At 39.7% G+C, this 17,270-nt stretch overlaps 1 protein-coding gene across 1 annotated transcript in view; it reads left to right on the top strand.

Annotated features, from left to right (window-relative positions):
• DIAPH2 (diaphanous related formin 2) overlaps positions 1-17,270 on the top strand; it is a 157,681-nt gene that overhangs the window by 60,180 nt on the left and 80,231 nt on the right. The window contains exons 21-22 of the mRNA XM_079319084.1: positions 3,679-3,918; positions 8,251-8,380. Coding sequence (XP_079175210.1) covers positions 3,679-3,918; positions 8,251-8,380 — 370 coding nt within the window. The remainder of the gene's footprint in view (positions 1-3,678; positions 3,919-8,250; positions 8,381-17,270) is intronic.

Here is a 17,270-nt window from a genome sequence, read left to right as displayed (position 1 = left end):
GGGAATTCTGTGGGAATGGCTGAAAATCAGCCAAGGAGTTGGGAAATGCTTCACAATTCCTTGGTTTGGGGGGCTCTGGGGGCATTTCTCCATTTTGCTGCTGTAAATTCCATGGTGCTCCACCCTGATATATCTGACTTGGATCATTTCCTGCACTGCTCCCTCCTCCTGCCACAAATTCCCTTTGATGATCATCACCCTGCCTTGCCCAGCTGATGTTCCTGGTTTTGGGATGTTGCCACAAATTCCCTTTGATGATCATCACCCTGCCTTGCCCAGCTGATGTTCCTGGTTTTTGGGATGTTGCCACAAATTCCCTTTGATGAGCATCCCCCTGCCTTGCCCAGCTGATGTTCCTGGTTTTTGGGATGTTGCTTTCCCTCCCTGGGGCTGAGCTTTGCCTTTTCCTTTGGTTTCTGAAAATCCAGAAAAGTTCCCTCCTTTCCAGCAGTCCCAGCCTGGCCATGGTCACTGTCCCTGGGATTTGTGTTTCTGAGGAAACACTGACTAGAGGAAGCTGAGAGAGTTTCCAAGTGTTTAATGCAACATTAATTAGCAAAAAGTGCTTAATCAAACATCTCCAAATGCCTCATGAAGGAACCACATTTCCTGAAGCTTGTTTGCTTATTCAGCTTTACCATCTGCTTTAATAAAAACCAGAAACTTTTATTTCTAGAGGCCTCTGCCTGCATTTCTGGAGCTAAAATGCTGAGTTTGTTTCTCATGGTGATATCACTGAACCATCCATTAAAGTGGAAGAAATGCAGCTGAACTTAAAGTCTTGGCTGAAGATCTTTTTCTCCAATGTGTCAAATTAATTCTGGAGTTTCTCAATAATAATCTTAACCTTGACTTTAGGAATAGCAGACAGATTAAATATTATTTAAAGTGTGTCCCTTATTTTTATGTAAATTTAGGTGTTTTAATTATTAAGATATGCTAATTGGCTAATCACTTGGCCCATCAAATTTAATAAAGGTTGGAGTAAGTTGCTTAAAATTTGTGTAGAAAAAACATTCTTAGTAAATGATTAACTTACTTGAAGGGACAGATTAACTTAATATTCAGCTGATATGTAAATGAAAATTAGAACTGCATTTTCATTTAGATGAAATGTTAAAATCAATTATATATTCTAATTAGTTATTGGAACTTTTTGAAGTTATATCCTGGGATCAAAAAAAGGCAACACAACTTCCTATAAAGGAAATTTTGCCCTGATGGCGAAGTAGAGGAAGAAGAAGAGATGAGCTGGCTCAGCTGTGTGACATAACCCAGCCAGGCAGGATTAGCTGGATTCTGTTTGTGAACTTTGTGTTCAAGAGTTATTTTTTAATGCTTTGGGGACAGCTACAACTTCAGTAAAGAATTGCATTTCCACTTCAGTGCCAGTTGAAGATTTTTAGTGTTACAAATTTGACTGAGGAGTTGCATGGACTTGCATATTCTGTCCCTTTTCTCCCTGTCTCCCCAGGTCATGGCAGACAGAGTGGGCAGAACTGTGCAAGTTATTGCACCTCCATTGCTTTAGAGTCATTCAGTCTTTTAAATTCAATTTATTAGCTGCTTGTTTGGCCTCATTGTAATTTCGTGAGCTGCTGCAGAATTAATCTTCCTAGAAGGTTTCCAGGGAAAAAAAGGCAACTTTAATATAACATAGGTAAGAGGCTAAGTTGTCCTAGTAAGTTGACAAATTTTTATTAGAGCAATGTCAGCTTTTTCTCAGGAAGTGAGGCAAATTTAATTGTGCTTTTTGCCTTTCTCCACTAGCCTTTGATCCTCATTTTAATATAGGGCTTGAGAATTGAATAATGATAATAAAGCATAAAGAACTGAATAAAGAACTTGATTAGGTGGGGAGTTCAGACAAGACCTTTATGAGAGCCCAGAAGGGGAAATAATGACAGGGAACCCAGCACTGACAGTCAGCTGGAAAAGAAATTTCCATTTTCTTGCCTCTTTCACTGTTTGCAGTGGCAGCCAATGCTTGCTGCTCCCTGCACCTGTTTGAATGTTTTATTTCTTATACCTTTGACACTAATTTTGTTTAGAGCCATAAAGAATTTGAGGTTTCTAAGTGAATGTAGGCTTTGCTCCTTGCCTAATTCTATGAGATTCCTTAAAATTCAATATTTCTCTGCCACTGGACACGTGGATTTAGAAACAAAAGGGGAAACCAGGGCAGGAGGAGCTAAAATTGCATTTGTAGCCATCTTCTACTGATACCTAAAGGGCATTATGTGTGTAAAAATGTTCTGGGTTTTAAGGAAACAACCCACATGAAAAAGCTCTTAGGAAATTATCAGAACAGTTTTAAAATATTATGTAGGTCAGGGAATGCAATTAAAACTTACTGCTGGGTTGGTGGTCAGAAGCTAATAAATGATCAGTGTCTGTGGCACTCACAGTATTGGAGGAAAAAAGGATTCTTCTCTGAAGTTCAAGGATTATCCTTCAGAAATGTTTATGTCACAGTCTCCTGTGGGCTTGTGCATGTTTTGTTGCACTCTGGTTTTGGCATCTAAAGCTTTCAACAACTTTTTTTTCTGTGCCATTTTGAGTAAAAACAGCAATTGGAGATTGTTCTACAAAAGTTAAAGCAAATTATGTGATTAATTTTAATTTCCATCTACTGCAGATTAGTGTAAGTAGATCCTTTCAAGGCAGATGTTTTCAGTATGATATTTCTGAAATACAGAATGATTAGAAGAATAATGTTTCAAGACTTTCAATGATTTTGGCTTATAGAGGCTCAGAGAGAAATTTGTGACAATGAAGATTTATAAAAAAAGATCACTAGTTCTGCTGAAATGCTTCTTTTCTGATCCTTTCCTCTTCCTTGTTCCAGCCTGATCATAGGAATTGTTTGAGACCATCTGGAGTGCCTTCATGTTTATGTTCATTTTAGAATAAATTCATTATTATTCAGGCCACTCAAGTCCTTCCTGTGAAAGTTATTGCTGCTGTTTCTGGTAGCTGTTGGGAGATAACACCAGCAGAAAAATTGTGGTTCCTCCAAGGACCATGGTCAAATTTTGGCCAACAGAGACAGGAGCACATCAAAATCTTCCTGTTTTGATAATCCAGATCTGTGATTTGTCACATAGCAAAGCTTTTCTGGCTAAGTGCTTCAGGAACACCACTGATGGTGAATACACTGGGGAAGTAATCTTTTTTTATTCTGCTAAGTAAAATGAGATAGATGTAGAACATAATCATTCTTGCAATTAAATTAAAAATTTCAAGTGGTTTAAAAATGCTCAGTACATCTTCTTTTCTTTCTTAATTTAAATTTCTCTTGTGAATTACGGTGTGCTAAGTGGGAGGAAATAACTCTGATCACTCGTGCAAGATACAAAGGACATGGCCATATTTTGTTACCTAGCCTAGTGAATTTGGACTTGGGGATTGAAATTAATGAATCAGCATTGCAGATTATTTTCAGTGCTCTGTCATTTGCTGTGTCACAACGTCGGGATTTATAACCTCCCACCTTTTTATCAGAGCAGGGATTTTAATGCCGTGTTTTCTTTTGCCGAGTGTCTGTAGCACAAAGGTGGAAGGATCCTGAGATTCCTGGGAGTGCAGGAGAGGCAATGGCAGCACCAGGAGCTGTCAGGCCAAGGTTTTGTGATTAATCCCCATTTGTTGTGTGCCCTCTCTGTGGTGCTGGTGCAGATGAGCTCGGTGAAGATGCTGCGGGCGCGGCTCAACGGGATCCTGTTCCGCCTGATGTTCGAGGAGCACGTCAACAACATCAGGCCTGACATCATGGCAGTGACCCTGGCCTGTGAGGAGCTCAAAAAGAGTGACAGCTTCAGCAAACTCCTGGAGCTGGTGCTCTTCCTGGGCAACTACATGAACTCAGGCTCCAGGAATGCTCAGTCCCTGGGCTTCAACATCAGCTTTCTGTGCAAGGTGAGAGCTGGAGGGATGAGCTGCTGCACCCCTGGGAGGGAAATGAGCCAGCATTCCCTCCTTGCCCTGGGGAATAGCAAAGTGTTTTATTTTTTGCTCCTTGCCCCAGGTAATAGCAAGGTGTTTTATTTTTTGCTCCTTGCCCCAGGTAATAGCAAGGTGTTTTATTTTTTGCTCCTTGCCCCGGGTAATAGCAAGGTGTTTTATTTTTTGCTCCTTGCCCTGGGGTAATAACAAAGTGTTTTATTTTTTGCTCCTAAGGAAGGTGTTTTGGCCTTCAAGGTCGTCTAGGAGCCTTTGTTTTGCATTTTGTTATTATAACTCCTTATTTGCACCAGTGTCTATCATTTACTGGACTTGCTGCCCGTGATAAGAGTTTTGTTATTTTTTTGGAGTCACCTGTCAGTGAGGTGGAAGATGTCTCTGTGCACATTTCCATGTGCAGAGCACTTGCACCTCATGATGAGGAATCCTAACATGATGAATTCACTTTTCAATAACATCAGAGTTTTGTATTGACTTTTTTTTTTTTTCTTGTTTCTTGAACAATCTTAAAATTAATTGTCTGTTTACTGCATGCAGTACTTACATTATACAGTCTAAAAAAATGAGAAGAAAAAAGGCAAGTATTGATCTGGGATAAATGTTTGGTTTTGGAAAATAAATGTTTTTACAACCGAGCTGGTCATTTTGTACACAGAGATCTGGTTTTGTTACAACTTTTATTAAAACATGATAAAGAAAATAAAAGAAAGCACAGCTCCAGTCTGCACTGAGCTAGAAGGCTAATGACTGAATAGTAATTGCAAATCCTTAAAAACAGATTATCTCTCTGGATGTTATATTGCAGAGTATGATGTTATTGAAGATAGAAATGATTTGTAAACAACCTTTGGCAGAAGGCAGAGAACTTAATTTTGTTCAAATGAGAGACATCAGCATCAGAATTCCTGGGATGGATCAAGACTGGCAAGTGAGAGCAGCTCTTGCTGTGCCTGCAGCAGAACATCTCCATTGCCTGAGCATGGAATGCTCTGCAAAAATAGAAATATGGCAGGAAAGGTGCTCAGGCTGAGGGAAGCTGCTCTAGTAATTCACTACAGGGGAAATTTGCTGTGCTTGTTGAATGTGCCCAAAGCCCTCCAGCTGCTTCTGGAACCCCCAGAGCAGCAGGACCCCCTCAGGAGCTCCATAATTCTGTTAATGGGAATGGAACTGAAGGGAAGGAGGTTTGTTTTAGGGATGGGCAGGTCCAGCTGCTGGTCCTGTGGTGCTGAATTAAAGTGAGGAGCAGCAGCTCAGTTTCAATAAAGCTTTTGCAGCATTTCTGGCTGGATCAATGTGTGTTTATCTGTTAAGTGCTGCTATGTTACTTTTTGTTCATAGTGCAAATAGAACAAGACAAGCTGTTTATCCAGTCTGAGTATTACTGATGAGGGGACATTTATTGTCCAGCAGCTCTTGTTCTGGGAAGGGGGGACACATTTCTAGGGTAGGAGAAGGTCTATAATCTCATAAAAATCAATAGGGAGCCTTTTTATAGCTATAATAAAGTGTCACTCCAGTGATGGCTCACACATGAATTTTTCCATGCATTGGCTGTCACATTTAACTCTCCCACCAGAAAGCTGCATCCAGAATTACCTGGGAGAAGCCAGTCCCATCCTGGCACTGGGCTCTGGTGTGATTGGCATGGGTTAAATGCTTTGCTCTCATAAAGTGAGTTTTGTTTTGGTGGTGTTTTTCTGGCTCACAGAATATAACATCTTACTCTGTCTCCCTTGATTTGGGTCCTGCTGTGCTGTGCTCTGTGTACCTTGGCCTTTAATCCTTTCCCAAGCAATGGATCTCCTGGTATTGACCCTCAAATTGATGCTTCAGCATTCAGCTGAGCTGCTTTCTGCAGCCCATGCTGACCTACCAATTTATTTCATTTATTTTTAAACTGAACGTGTTATTCCCAAATTCTGTCTCTTGGGCAAAGAGAGGCCATAGACTCAAAACCTGTATTTTAAAATTTGAACACCACAGTGTTAAAAATTTATCCTGAATCATAGAATGATAGACTATCCTGAGTTGGAGGGGACCCAGGAGGTTCATCAAAGTCCAGCTCCTGCTCTTGTAAGCACAACTTAATAGGCTCTTTTAGCTTTTCATCCACTTGGCTGGAGTGTGTAGAGCAGCAGAAATCAGCCTGAGCCATTAGGTCTTTTACAAGCCAAGGAATGTTATATCTGTTGGGCAAAATTACTGCAAGTAAAAAGCTGAATATAAAAAGTATTGCATTTATATGCAAAAAAATAAGATAATGGGTGGGTTATTTAATGAGTGTATATTGAATATGAGTACAGGGTGTGAATACAGACACAACCATGCTGTCACCTGGCCAGTTCTACCTTTCATTTCTGTTTTTATAGTTAAATAACATGGGCTAAACTGCTCTCAAACAGCACCCATCTTATTTTTCATTATGAGACTAAGCTTAGGACTTGATTTTTAAAGTACAGATATTGATTCTAAATATTAAGCAGATTTATCTGTAACCATTGTGTTAAAAATAAAGATGAATATAGCAGAGACTTGTTTTTGATTGGGCCAGAGAAATAAATTTGAAACATTTGTTCGAGATCTAAATAAATGTTTACTACCAGGTGCTAATACTGACTCTTGTTATGATGTTGCTCTTGGTGGCAAAACATGTTCCTGTTGGAATTTAAAAGCAAAATAATTTTGTCCATTTAGGAAAAAAAAAAGCTTTATCCACTTGATGATGTCAGAGAGATCAAAGACTGCAAATCCCACTACTGTTGTTCACAGACAAATTGAAATGCAATTTCTTTTTTCCATGCAGATGTTTAGCCAGTAAATCTACAATTTTTTTTTTTAAGTCAGAAGAACTTGTGTGTGTGTAACACATTAAAGCCCTTTAACTGTGTGCCATTACTGAGCATTGTTTAGGCTTTAATCACTGAATTGCTATGAATTAAATTGCTTTCTTAATTGCCTAAATACCTTATATTTTTAAAAGCTTGTTTTTCCACTGCACTCATTTATTCCTAACAGGGTAATCCTTAAAGCTGAAAGGCCTCTATTAAATTGAACATCGATGGCAAGCCTGTCATGAGGATTATGGAATTAGAACTTCAAGTGATTTAGAGAATGAGAAAACAAATAGGAGATTTTGCACACACATTTATGTATTCTTCTTAAATAAATCCTTGATTTCATTTGTTGTGTATGTTGTAGCTTACTTCTGTGTAAGAGCTGTGCTGGATGAGTCCAATACTATTAAAACAATTCTTTCCAGATGTATTACTAATTCCCTGTCAAGTGGAGTGTGCTCCTCTCAAACTCTTACATGCACCTACTCTGTCTGTTGCCTTTGTGAGCAGGAGGAAATCTCTGCCTCTGCTAAATCTCCCATCAGCTCACACATTCCTTCTTCCATCTGCACAAACGGGCAAACTCAGAAATTTGGTCTTAAATTTGTTCTCTCATTCTCTTAAATTTATGATGTTCCTTTGCCTAGACACGTGCCATCGGATTTAGTCATAAGGTTTTTGGGAACTGCCACTGGTCCTCTATTCTAATAGTTAGTTCAGATTTTTATTTTTATTTTTTAACTGAAAAAACTCATTTCAGCAGTTCATGAACAGCACAAATGTACATTTATCTGTTACTGCCCATTGTGCACAGTTTTCCTGCAGCTTTTCATAAATACAACTGCATGTATTAAATTTCCTTTAGCTCCAGTCAGGATTACCTTTGTTTTTTTTTGTCATTCCAGTAAGGCAGGGGGCATTTATTTTGTGACTGTAGAACTGGTCTTTAGCCTAAAGCATCATGGTTTAGATTTTGTTCCAAGAAAAAATTGTGGATTTACAGCAAGGAGTTAGTTTAATTTGAGTGGTCAAAATGAAATTCTGGCTGTTAGTACGATGTCCAGCTATGCAGCATTTCAGGGATTTTTTAGTGATTTGGCATTCATGACATTGAAGGAATATTCTAAATTTGGTTCTGTTTAATCCCTGTTCACAGTTATTTTTTATCTGGGGGATTCTGAACTGGCAATGCTGAAATGTCCAGAACCTTGGGCTGTCTTCAGGTCTTGTTCCCATTAAAACTAATCATGCTTTCTTAAAATACATCATAGGGTAGATTCCTTTTGTAGTCTTAACTTATGAAGAATTCCAGAAATTTCATTTTTAAATCATCTGTTTATTTGCAGGCAACCCATGTAGTTGAATGATGAGTTGAAGTCTGCAATATTCACTTTATTGAGATGTTTTAAGAATTTTACTTTTTTTATTTTCTCCTGTGTTCACTTTTTAGATTCGAGATACGAAATCATCAGATCAGAAAACCACCCTGTTGCATTTTCTGGCAGAAATCTGTGAGGAGAATTACAGAGACATCTTAAAATTCCCAGATGAGTTGCAGCATGTTGAGAGTGCAAGCAAAGGTAAGTAAACAGCCTAAGCACCTAAAGGTAACAGTTGTTTGCTGTGACATTAAATGCTTCCAGCATTTCATTTGGGATTGCAGGATTATGTAACCTGTAAGCATTGGTAATCCATGAGCATTGTGCCTTTCTGGTATTTATTGAGCTGAGAAATCAGGAGGGAAAAACAGTAATAGAGCAACTCCTCTTCTTCTGTGCTGTGAGAAGACCATGGGATGGATTTGAGTGAGGTGTCAGGAGTTGTCAGCAGTGCAGGGATGGTGCTGAGTGTCCTCCTGTCCACACCTGAGAGAGCAGCAAACACTCTCTGGAAAAATCCCAGGCTGCAGTGAGTAGATCCAGTTTAATTGTGCTGCCCAGGCAATCATTAATATTCATTTTTAATCACTCAGCAGTCCAGGCTGGGGCTGTGCTGGGTTAGTTCATCTGCTGGACATGTTTTCATGTGACACAGGCTGGCACACACACTCTTGGCACACTCATTGCTGAGTCTTCTGCTGAGGCAGAAGTAGGTGGTGGATGAAGATAACACAGACTTTTAATTTTCCCATTTCATCAGAAGATAAATACCTGAGTGAGCACAAGAATTTGAAGGAAAATAGGAGTGAGAAGTAGTTGGATACACATTTCCACCAGCTTGTCCAGGTTTTCTCCTGGAATTTTTGGTCTCTTTTTTGCAGTGTTATCAGTCAGTGTCTCTCTTGAGTGCAGTGATTAGCTGTTAGACAGATTCTTCATTAATTAGGCCATCATTTGCTTTCAGCTTGTGTTCTTGTGTCTTACACTGTCTGCTGAGAGCAGAGTTCTTCTTTCCCTGAGGACCTGGGGAATAGTTCATCCATCAACCCAACTTTGCCATGGTTTCACCTCAGATTTCACACTTTGTGTCTGTCTCCATCACACTTTTTGGGTTTTTTTTGGCTGTTTCTCCAACTTTGCATGCACCTTGCCATGGTTTTTCCCTGCAGATGACCTGTGTTTTATTTGTGTTGCTGAAATGTGTCCCTGCCTCACTTTGGCAGGATGGCTCATTGCCCTGAGTGCCTGTGGACTGAAGGGGATTTTTGGGGTGTCTGTGCAGGGCCAGGAGCTGGCTGGGATTTTTGGGGTGTCTGTGCAGGGCCAGGAGCTGGTTGGGATTTTTGGGGTGTCTGTGCAGGGCCAGGAGCTGGCTGGGATTTTTGGGGTGTCTGTGCAGGGCCAGGAGCTGGCTGGGATTTTTGGGGTGTCTGTGCAGGGCCAGGAGCTGGCTGGGATTTTTGGGGTGTCTATGCAGGGCCAGGAGCTGGCTGGGATTTTTGGGGTGTCTATGCAGGGCCAGGAGCTGGCTGGGATTTTTGGGGTGTCTGTGCAGGGCCAGGAGCTGGGCTCAGTGATCCTTCCCAGCTCAGGATACTCTGATTCTCTGGGCTAGCTTATTAATTAACTTATTTATGCAAGTAGCAATTTGGCATCTTATCTAAATTCCAGAAGTGTTTTCTGCTACTTGATAATTCTTTTCTCAAGGTGACTTTTAATCTTTTTTTCCCTTTCTTTGTAAAGTCTTCTGGTTTACCAGGCAGTTTTGATGATCTTTTATGAATTTTCTTCTGTGGCTGACACTTGACCTTGCAGCTTTGAGATTTTTATAGTTTGATTCAAAGCCTCTGATGTTCTGTAACTTGACTTCAGGAATTAAACTGAGAGTAAAGTTTAGTTAAGCTGTAGCATCTTAAACAGAGAAAGCATATTAATGGGAGCAAAACCTCTAATAAATCTGATGCTTAGAATACATATGAAAAAGATTTTATTGCAGTTAAATTTGTTTCATGCAGTTAAATTTGTTTCATTCTGTGAGATAAAAGCTGCATTTCCTATAAACAGCACTGACTTCTAGCAGAGCATAAATTACTGTTCATTTTTAATGACCAAAACTTCCCTTTCAGGCCTTCTTTGCTTTCTGGAGCAAAGCAGATTTTTGGCAGAATAAATGGGATTTGTGCAAGTTGCTGCAAGTGTTCCCCATGGTTCTTGGGGTGGTTTGTTAATTGTGATGTTCATCTGCTTCTGTTGAAGTGCTTTGCATGGAGGAGATTTGCACTTCCTATTTCTTGATTGGTGCTTTATAAACCAGTGGTTTTGGGGATGGATAGTTTGGTTTGTTTTTCCTGTGGGAACCCACTTTTGGATATGAAGATGCTGGCATCAGTTATTCCTAAAATAAGAATAAATCTACCAGCAAATATTATCTCTGGATGGATTTTAAACCAGGAAATATGAGCTGGGCAGGTGAGTGTCAGTACCTGGACTCTGAATAACCTCCCAAATGCTACACTTGACATCTGCAATTTCTTGTCAATCTTGGCTGCTTATTCTCAGTCCATGTAAAGAAAAAAAAAATCCTGTTCAGCTTAATTTTCACATAAGAATAAAGAACCAGCATCTGAAAAACCACTGTGTATTTTTTTTAACAAAGAACAGATAAAGCATAAAACTGGATTTTAATATGAAAAGGTCAATGGGATTAGATGAACTGCCCATGCATGTACTAAAATCTTCAATAATCTGATATTAGGTATAATAAAATAGTTGATCTTTTTAAAGATGGAAGATCAACCTGCAGGTTTATGAAAAGTAAAAATAAATTAGGAAACAGTTTTATTCTGGAAAATACAAGCAAAGGTCAAAGGGATTAACCATCAGGGGATCACTGGGAGAACATTTCTTCTTCCTGGAAGCAGACTGTGAGTGGAAAACCAATCACAACTCCCAGGGTGTGACAAAGTGCTTGGTTTGATGTCAGTGATTCCCCCCCTTCTTCTTTTCCCCCATTTTTCCTCTTGTCCCTTGGAACCAGGCCCAGCCCTGTCCCTTCCCTTGTTGCCCCACTTTGCTGTTTTTCATGGTTTTTGCTCTTTACCACTTTATAACCTCAGCTGTTTATTAAAAACCTGGAGAATTCCCATCCCATTCAGTCAAATTTACAAACAAAAACAAGAGGTACCTTACAATCAGATATATCTAGACAGCCACGTGGTTAAAAGTATAGTTTGAAATCACTCAAAAAATAAATGTATTTGTAAAGTTGAGGCTCTCCTGTGTGTCAAGCCTCTCAGAAATCATAAAACTGAAATGGGTGACACACAAAATTAAGATGATTAAAATAAATTGGCCATGTATTTTATAACAGCAACTTGATTTTAGATATTAAGAGCAACAGTTTTACATCCAAGTTCATGATTTGAACATTGTGCCTGTAAATAATAAAACATAAAATAATGTGGTTTTTAGTCTCAGTAATAATCAGAGCTTTTTTGAGCACTTAACACACTGAATTCTTTGCCTGATACAAAGCTGTGCCACTTCACAGTTCTTTTGAAGTGTTGTTTAAAGTAAAATCAAGTGAAAGGTGCCTTGTGGGGCTGAGTTAGGTCTGTGCATGGACTGAGAAATGCCAATAATGCCAGCACAGCTTTGTCACTCATGTGGACATGGGAATTTATTTCATTAATTTGCAAGCATATGGTTCTGATGGCTGAGGCATCTCTGCAGAAAGGCCATTAGCAATCAGAAACACTGGGGAATGCAAATATGTGTGTACTTTTTATTACAAATACTGTAATAAAATCTTAATTTTGAGATTTTTATACAGGTACTTCACTGTGATTTAATGGCATCATTTTAGAATGGGGGAAATATTTTAAAACATCCTGTGCCACTGTCACTTTGAAGTGGAGCAATTTAAAGCATGCTCATAAGCTGCAGCCATTTTTCTGTCAAACAAAAGTTTTATAGTTCATTGCAGCAGAAAAAAAAAAACCTGTGTTTTAGCAAAGAGACCTGCAACATTCCCACCTTGCACAGTTGAAATTGCTGAAACAGATTTCCCCAATCTGGCCCAGGAGTGGTGGAAGGAGGGAGGCAAAAACCTCCCAGGCACTTCTTGTGTTCTAGTTCCAAACTGCAATTTCTCTCAGGTGTCCTTTTGGAGCCTCTCTGAGGTTCTGGTGAATTCCCCCAGTCTGTGATGGCTTTGAGGATTTTTTTATTTGCTGTCTGTGTGTAACAAATGCTGTACAGGACTGTGGTTGTTCTGCATTCTGGAGCTACATTCTGAAGTTATAATTTGGAATTTCCATTAAGCAGATTTCTGTATGGCTTGCATTTTAAGGCTCTGCCCCTCTCCCTGAAGTGTAAGTATCAAGGGCAAAATGAAAGAACAGTCCAAATGACTCTCATGGGCTGTTGCTTATTAAAGAAATTAAAGCATTTAAGAATTTCTGGCTGTAGTTAAACCAATTCAGAAGTGAGGATTGCTTTAACTGTCTTAAGTTGTGTAATCCATTTAGAATTCCTTAATACAAGCCCCTAGAGAGAGGCAAAAAGCTGCAAAATGGCACTTTGTTCTTTCTGTTCTATCTGTGGTGGAATTTGCAGTAGGATGGCTGGGAGGGAGGTGGTGGCACCCCTGCTGCAGCTGGGTGAGGTCACCCAGCATCTCTGGGAGTTTTTACACCAGCAGCAGCTTCTGTGAAAGCAGCTTTGCTCCTTCTCTGTGCATTCCTTACTTTGTGTTTGTCTCCTCTGCCTCCTTGGCAATTTGTCTTACACCCCTGCCAGCAGTTCTGCTGCAGCCTGCTCATTTAATACAGGCTGATTTTGTAATTATCAGCTCTCTTTTAAAAATAAACTCAACTTCTGAGATCTTGAAAGGCATTTGTAATTAAATCAGCATCAAATAGGGTGAGTTTCTGGAGTGCTGTGGAGGTGAAAGCCCCCATTGCCAGGAGAGCTCTGCTGATTGCAGCTCCAATGCTTCTGGTTGTTTTTTTCTAAAACTGGCACATCTGTTTTCTAAAATATTTGTAGTTGTAATGTGAAAAGCCAGTTCAATTAAAAGCTGATGTTCTCTGCTGTTTGTTTGGTCAGTGATGTAAGAGAGGCTGCTCCTGGCAAGGCTCACACAGAGTGCCTGAGGCTGAATCTCATTGAATCCAAACCAGGAGTTACCTGGGCTTGTCCCTGAGCCCTTTTCCATGGGTCACCTGTCTATGTGTTCACCTGGAAAGGTGGAGCACAGCTCTGTCCCTGCCTTCTTCCCCTTCCACTGTGAGCAGGCAGCTGAGGCAGAGGCTCTGCTGGACAAGGAAATCTCAGTGTGCAAGCCAAAAGTGCAAATGCACATCCATGAGTGAAATCTGTTAAAAATTCTGCTTTGAAGCTTCCTCAGATCAAATTCCAGTATATTGTAATAGGATGTAAACAGAATGTTGCCATTTGGGCAGACCTGCTCTTACTCCTAAACTTGAAAAAGTGCAGGGATTCTGTCAGGGGAGAATTCTGTTCTGCATGGAGGATTGGTTGTTGAGCACCAGGACTTTGTGTCAGAAAGCTTTCCCAGGTTTTGGAAAAGCAGATTGGTGACTCCTCTAGCTGGGTAAGATGGGAGCTGTTCTCCTTTGACCCTGAGGTGTTTAAACCTTTATTGTTTTAACAAACAGAAACTTGCTTGGTATGAATTGAGTAATCAATGCTTGTAATTCCTGCAGATTATGTCCTTGCTCACCCATTTCCCTCCAAACTGCCTTTCATTCCTTTGTGAAAAACTCTTTCCATCTGCCTTCAGGCTATAAGAAATAAATAGTCATTAGTATGCTTACAATGTAGTTATGGTGCAAATACTGTCTAGACTTAAAAATCCATGAGTTCATTTGCTTCCTACAGACTTGCTTTTGCTTACTGAAGTAATTTATGTTGTTGGCTTTCACTTCAGAGCCTTTTCCAGCTGTGGACATGGCCATCCCAGTTCTGCATCATGATCAGAGACCATTTAAATTTCTCATGCAAGAGGCACTGCACCTAATCAAAATGTATCATTTCACCTCTTGTTGTGGGGAGGACTCTCAGTCTGCTGCAATCTTATTTTAGAAGGGATTAGTCTGACCTTTGGTACTATTGCTGTATTAATGTAAATACAAAATGCTTAGCTTGACTACAGGGACCAGCTAGTGCTTGCCATCAACATGAGATTAACTGCTTGGAGCATTTTTCTGGGACTAAACTGCTCCACCAGACACTCCCTAAGCCTTCCTTAGCGTGCAGACTGTGCAACTGCTGCCTCCAAAATAAGTGGATAGGATTGGTTTCAGGCTTGTTTTCAGAGGAGCAATTAGTATAAGGGAAATAATAAGTGAAGGAAATTATTACCTTCCACGTCAGAATAATATTGTGCCATCTCTTCAGTGGCTGTGATTGTCTGCTCTAATTAAATAATAATATACAGAATAATCCTAAATCAGTCCAAGATTTAATGATGCATGATTAAGTGAGCTGCATTCAGTGTTTGTGCAGAGACAATATGGATGGGTCTAAGTGCTTGTATTGGTCTGCCACTGACAGGAAAAATCTGGAGAGTGAATTATTACACTTCACTTTACCTTGTTCATGTATGGTCTGTATGTTTCAGTGATTCTGTAGTGAGGTGAAACACAAGTTTATCTTCTGCTGTGGCTTCTTTCTTTGTCTCATAAATCCTTTTATCAGCAGGGTTTGAGGTGCACACATTCAGGGGGCTGCAGGTGCTCTCTGCCAGCCTTTAGGCTGAGCTCAGGGCCAGATTGACACAACTTGGCATAAACTGAGAAATTCTGCTCCCTAAGTCCCTCTCTTTGGCTTTGAGGGTTGCTCCATCTGTAGGTTTGGGGTTTTCTGTGGGTTTTTTTAGACAGGGTGTTTGGGGAGAGCACTGCAGTTCCTCCAGGTTGTTTCTCCCACCACCAGCACGTGTTTGCAGACTTTAAAAAATGAAAAATCCATCCCAGCCTCTTACTTTTGACATCCTCCTGAACCTGTTATCCAAGAATCCACATCACTCCTTTCTGAACTCATTTATACTCTGTCTTCATTATTCTCTCTGTCAGAAAATTTGACTGACTCTTGAATTCTCAAACTTTCCCCATTTCTTGAATCCTTTCCACTGTGGATGGGAGTGATCACTGTTCTGTAAAGCTCTGGGGATGGGTGAGGTGGGTTCTTCACTGCTGCTGATTTGTTTTAATTTGGAAATGTGGCAAACCTTTTATCTTTGCTAATGCAAGGCAATAAATGAGCAGCCATCCTTCAGGTTGCTTTCCTTTCTTTTGGGGTCTGCTCATCCTCAAGTGTCTGGGGCTTTTTTTCTGGTGGCTTTTTCCTTCATAATTTCCCCATTTTCTGTACTTGCCTCATGCTCCTGCCTTGACATCAGTTATTTCTAGATTGGATTTAGTTGGTTGTTCTCTCTTGCTACAACATTAAGTGGAATAATATTGGAATGGCTGCTCCAGAGAGGCTTTGTCACTAAGAGCCCTTGGCACTGAAGGCCAAATGCTGCTTTCCATTCCATTTTTGAGAGCTGTTCTATGAAATGCCTGATTTTCCTGTGGAGTGATGGGCAAATGGAAGGTGAACAAGGCTGTGCCTGTGAGGAGTGCAGGGGACAGGCTGTTCAGGGTGTGCAGTTGGAAATGGTTTCAAGGAAATGGCTTCGTGCTGCAAGCAGAATTTATGCTTTCATAAATTAAAACCTTGCAGGAGTCTGAAGAAATTTGCATGAATTTCCCTGAAAGTAGAAGGTATTCATGTTGATTCCTTTGCACATTACTGAAGTAGTAAATCTCTAATAAAAGGGTTTATGGGAGGAAATGCAGATATTTTATTATAGTCTATATATATATATGTTCCCTGTTCTGTCATCTTTTGAAATTTGTCTTACAGAACAACAACTTCATAAATTATCTGAACAGAAACTTGTACATTTGCCTGGGCTAGGAGGAAGTAAAAGTGAACAGAATTGCCTATTCTACAGCATATTTTTTGTTAATTGAGTGTGAATATAGAAGTTAATTATGGGGAGCACATCTTTAGGGTGCAGCCTTCTTGCTTGGACAGAGTTCCTCCCTGCTCAGAACATGTTCCTGTCTGGGACTTTCTGAGCTCAGTTACTGAAAACATTTCCCATCCATCTTCATCACAAAGCTGAACACTTATGTGTCATTGCTTGCTAAATTTCTTTGCAGTTTGAATTCCAGGCAAAAATAAACTTTTGCTACATGGTCATGCATTTAAATATTTTCAAGTTGCTGCAAACAGTGAAACTTTGTTATGTTGCCTATTTAAGTACATCTGCTATTCTTTTTAGGAACAGAAGAACCATTTGTATCCTCATTTATTTTTCAGTTCCAGCATTTCCCTTCAGTGCTGTTTGTCCCCCTCTCCAACTCCAGAACAGCCCATAAAAATATCACAGTAATTCAAGTTCTTCAGTTCAAGCAAAAATGTGTGCTTTGATCATAATATCAAATGATTAAAGTAATGCAGCCATAACCTAAAAGCTTTGATAATTTGTGATATCCAGAGTGTTTTAGTGCTGGATTTCAAGGTAAACTCTCAAATGTGAATTTAAAAGCTACAAGGATTCTGTGGTCAGTATAGATTCCCACCCCAGTTAAACTAGGCTTAAAAAACTTCCACTATAATTCCAGGATTCCATGATTAGTAGTTCCTTTGGTACCCAGTATAAACTGGATAAAATTGAAAATAAAATCAAGATAATGGCTGCTATAAAGGCAGCTCTATTGGTGCCTTATGTATTTGAACATGCTGGAGAAATCAGTGTTATGGCTGATGTGAGTTGTTACTTAGAAAGAATAGAAAATTGACTTTTTTCTGGGAACAGCTTCCTTATTTACCAGATTTTTATTTCCTGTGTGTTTGTCAGACCATCGCGACTCAATTTCCTTCTGCTCTTTAATTTCATGTAGTCACAACATCTCTCTTTTTTTTTAATAGCAAGAAAATAGAAAAAAATAAATGGTTATTTAGAAAGTTCTTAGTGGAACTTCTGGGCAAACTGCTTTCCAACAAGAGAGAA

Source organism: Erithacus rubecula (genome assembly GCF_903797595.1).
Source record: "Erithacus rubecula genome assembly, chromosome: 15".
Lineage (NCBI taxonomy): Eukaryota > Metazoa > Chordata > Aves > Passeriformes > Muscicapidae > Erithacus > Erithacus rubecula.
Note: the sequence above shows the minus strand (reverse complement) of the source record. Positions and strands in the feature narration are given on the sequence as shown.